Source organism: Arachis duranensis, chromosome 7 (genome assembly GCF_000817695.3).
Source record: "Arachis duranensis cultivar V14167 chromosome 7, aradu.V14167.gnm2.J7QH, whole genome shotgun sequence".
NCBI lineage: Eukaryota > Viridiplantae > Streptophyta > Magnoliopsida > Fabales > Fabaceae > Arachis > Arachis duranensis.
In genome coordinates, this window is record NC_029778.3 from 66393468 (window position 1) to 66397303 (window position 3836).

Below are 3836 nucleotides of genomic sequence, written 5' to 3' on the forward strand. Positions count from 1 at the left end.
CAGAGAAAAACAGAAGCACATGTACGAGAGGAGGCGCCACGGTGGCCCAAAAGCAAATTAACGAAAGGGGGCGACGACGGCAAGAAAGGTAACACTCGCAGGAGGTTTGCCTTCTGTAAATCTTTCCATCTTCTATTATCTCTTTCTCTCTGTGAACTAACAAATTATTATTTTGTTTCTTCTGAGAGAAAAAAGAAAAGAAGAATTGGGGATGAATTGGGAAAGGAGAAGGGGAGCGTGGAAGGAAAAGAAGAAAAAAATTGGGAAAGAAAAAAGGGACCGGTGAAAGAGAGAAAAAAGGAAAAATGAGAATGAAAAAGGAAAAAGGGAGTGTGAAAGGGATAGAGGAAGGAGAAGGGGAACTGAGAAAAGGTTGGGAAAGGGAAAAGGGAGTATGAAAAGGAAAGAGAGAAGGGAACTGAAAATAGGGAAGGGGAGCGTAGAAGAGGAAGGGAAAGGAGAAGTGAAAAAGGGTTCGAGAAGAGGAAAGGAAAAAGGAAACCAGGGAAAAGGGGGAGGGGTATTTTTTTTTAAATATAAAACAACCAGGGAAAGGGGGGAGGGGTATTTTTTTTAAATATAAAACAACGTCGTTTTAGTCATTTCTAATGGTAAGGATGGACGGAAATTATTTTAGAGACTACTATGAGTCCCGGAGAACAATTTCGAGGATGAAAACATTATTTTAGAGACTAGTATGAGTCTCGGAGAACAATTTCAGGGACAAATTTGAGTAATTATTAACTTCGGAGATCACTTTGAAACTCGGGTGCAAGTTCAGGGACCACTTTGAGACTTAACTCCAAATAAGCTCTCAAAAGATTTAAATACACGAAAAAAAAATTAGATATTAAATATATATTTTAAAAATGACTTTAGAGATCAAATTTTGATATAAATTTTTACAATCACTATTGAAAAAAAGATATTTTCATTCTTAAAATTTGATAATTTTTTATCAAAATAAGTCATTTGCTAAATATAATTTTTTTTTATTGTCTATAAAAATATAATATTTATTAATTTTTTGTTATATTTGTTAAATCATTAAAGAATTATTCTATCAATAATACCTTTCAAATACTTTTTAATCAGCAATTGAATTTGTTGGATAACAAATTGGTAGTTTACCAAAAAAAATAAATAAATAAAAAGATGCATTTTCATTAATTAATACGGAATCCAGTGTACAATAGCACATATTTCATTATTATTGGTGCCACATGATCCTCTTTTGCGCGCAACCAAAGTAAAGTAGCCCCTTCAAGTTCACACTAAAACTTTCTTGAGCTGAAAATCCATCAATGGCGAAAATCTGGGTGGAGATATGCCTAATATCAGCTCGTGGGGTTCGAGGTTCGACACCCTCACTGTGGAAGCGCCAATGGTACGCTGTCGGTTGGGTTGACCCAAACAACAAGTACTGCACAAAAATCGATTCTTCTGGAAACTCTAATCCTCTTTGGAGAACCAAGTTTTCTTTTCAGGTTGATACAGATTCCGAAGCATGTTTTCAAGAACTTGCACTTAGTGTTGAGGTTTATAGCAGGGACCCCATTTTCCTCACCGAGAAGCTGCATGGTTCAACAACGGTTTTGCTCAAGGAGTTTCTCGCAAAGCATGTCAATGAGAAGAAGAAAAGTTCTGAAGAAGAAGTGGGTAGCTACCAGTTGAGAGGGAAGAAATCGAACAAGCCCAGAGGTTTCGTTGATGTCTCGGTTCGTGTTTCTGAGGAGAAAAAAGAGCCAATTCCCCATTTAGGTGTGTGTTTATTCTTCACTATTTAGTAGTATTTGAAGGGTGAACTGAGTGTTATGTTGTTTTACTTGAAAATGATTTACAAAGATTAACACCTTAGGAATAATGTTTTAATGGAGGATGAGTGATAATGACCGAATCTTTTTGCATGCTTGAATCACGGGTCAGATATATCACCTTCTCTTCTAAGGTGTTAACTGCCCCAATAGTTTCTCATAACTCGTAAGTCTATAGCACCTTGAAGTCAGTTTTGGTGAAGAAAGTTGCTGAACTTTTTAGACATGAGTGTCTTTCTTTTTGAGATGCACAATAAAAAAAAGTGTATTTGAGTCCTATTGTATCTCTCATTTTGTCATAGTGTTACCAAAGACTTCTGTGTCTCTGTGTCTGTGACACAAACCAAATGGAGGCTTAGTACTCAGTAGAGACACAACCATAGACAGGATTGATTTGTCTAACAATGCAGATAAAGAAACATCAGAATTCAACCTCTATCTGCATTGTTTTGCAAGGCTTAATTGAATTGAAAAATAATACTCACTTCATTCCGAAATATCTATTACTTTTGATATTTTAATACATTTAAAACTAAATGCATTTAGTATGTTAATTATTACAATGGAATTTAATTTATTTTTGAGTAGATTTATTGACAACTTTTATTCAAGTTTACCTCATATTTGGAAACATAATAATGTGGTTTGAACGAGGTTTTTGGGTTTTTTATTCTAGGTAATGATGATGGAATAGTGCTCCAAGATCATGGTAATAAGCCACACTTGGTCACTCATGGTGGATTTGGGCAAGGCTATCCACAACAACCTATTCCTCAATCATTCAATGGATCATATAAACAAGAACAAACTAATGCTCCTTATGCACAACAAGTGCCATTTCCTTCAAACTATTCCAACCCATATGGGGTTGGACCAAGCTACACTGCATCTGCTGGACCAAGCTATTATCAACCAGCTAGAGGACCTCCGCCGCCGATGCCTCCTCCGCCTTCAAAAGTTGGCTATGCTCCGAGTTTTTACCCGAGTAGTGATGGATTCGGACCTAGTTACATTAATATGCCATCTTCGTCGTCATATGCGGCTGCACCTAATAGGCCGAGGGGACCTCCAGGGTTTGCAATTGGGGCAGGTGCCGGGGCATTAGCAGCTGGTGCTGTAATGTTTGGTGATGATGCAATGTCAAGATTTGATGTTTCTTCAAGCCTTGGAGATCCTACCATTGCCATAGTAACTGATCCACTTTTTTGAGTAAAAATCAAGTTGATTCTGTAATTATATTGTGATATTTTGTTTTTGGTACAATTCAATTGATATTGTGCTGTATGGCTATGCCATAGGAGTTGGATTTTATTATTCATGGCTACTTCAGTTTCTTCATGAAGTTTCCCTTTATTTTTATAATGTATTTTATTTATTTTTTTCTATTTTGTTTCTTCCCTTTCTCATACTTTCTCCTGTATATGTTTTCTTTTTGGTTCCCCATAATCCTTCTCCTACATATGTTAAACTGGTAACATTTTCAATGCAAATTCCTAACAGAAATAAGTTAGCTGGTCACGCTCAAAATTTATTTTCAAATCCAACTGGTTTGGAAAATATCCTGCAAGTAAAGTAATTAAGGTAAATAAGCCAAATACTTAGGGTCACTAGATATTTTTACTTAAAGCACTCTTCAACAATATATAATAATACTTTTGAGAATACTTACAAACAGTTATCTAGTACACTTCTCAATGGCTCAGTTAGCCAGAAGCCCATAACTTACAGAATTCATAGCTTCCCTCCCTATTAGAACGGACAGAATCACAACTAATTTAAAACGTATATATGCAGTCTTCCTGTCACAAAATACACGGTTACACTCTATGTATTGAACTTTTCTTCTTTAAAGATTCTATGTGAAGTTTTCAACATAGGTGCTTAACAAAGTAATGATTGTTGTAAAAACTCGTGCGTAAGTACTAGTGGGTGCATTAACATTTCAATTTAACTAGGTAGGCAATATTATTTAGCCATAAACCAGTTGAAAATATTAAAATCCTTACTGGACATAATAATTAG

General features: G+C 35.6%; 1 protein-coding gene across 1 annotated transcript; it reads left to right on the forward strand.

Annotated features, from left to right (window-relative positions):
• Positions 1-1224: 1224 nt before the first annotated feature.
• On the forward strand, positions 1225-3193 carry LOC107459395 (uncharacterized). The gene is made up of 2 exons (XM_016077631.3): positions 1225-1761; positions 2491-3193. The coding sequence occupies exons 1-2, from the start codon at positions 1305-1307 to the stop codon at positions 3021-3023; spliced, it is 990 nt and encodes a 329-aa protein (XP_015933117.1). The 5' UTR covers positions 1225-1304; the 3' UTR covers positions 3024-3193.
• Positions 3194-3836: the final 643 nt, after the last annotated feature.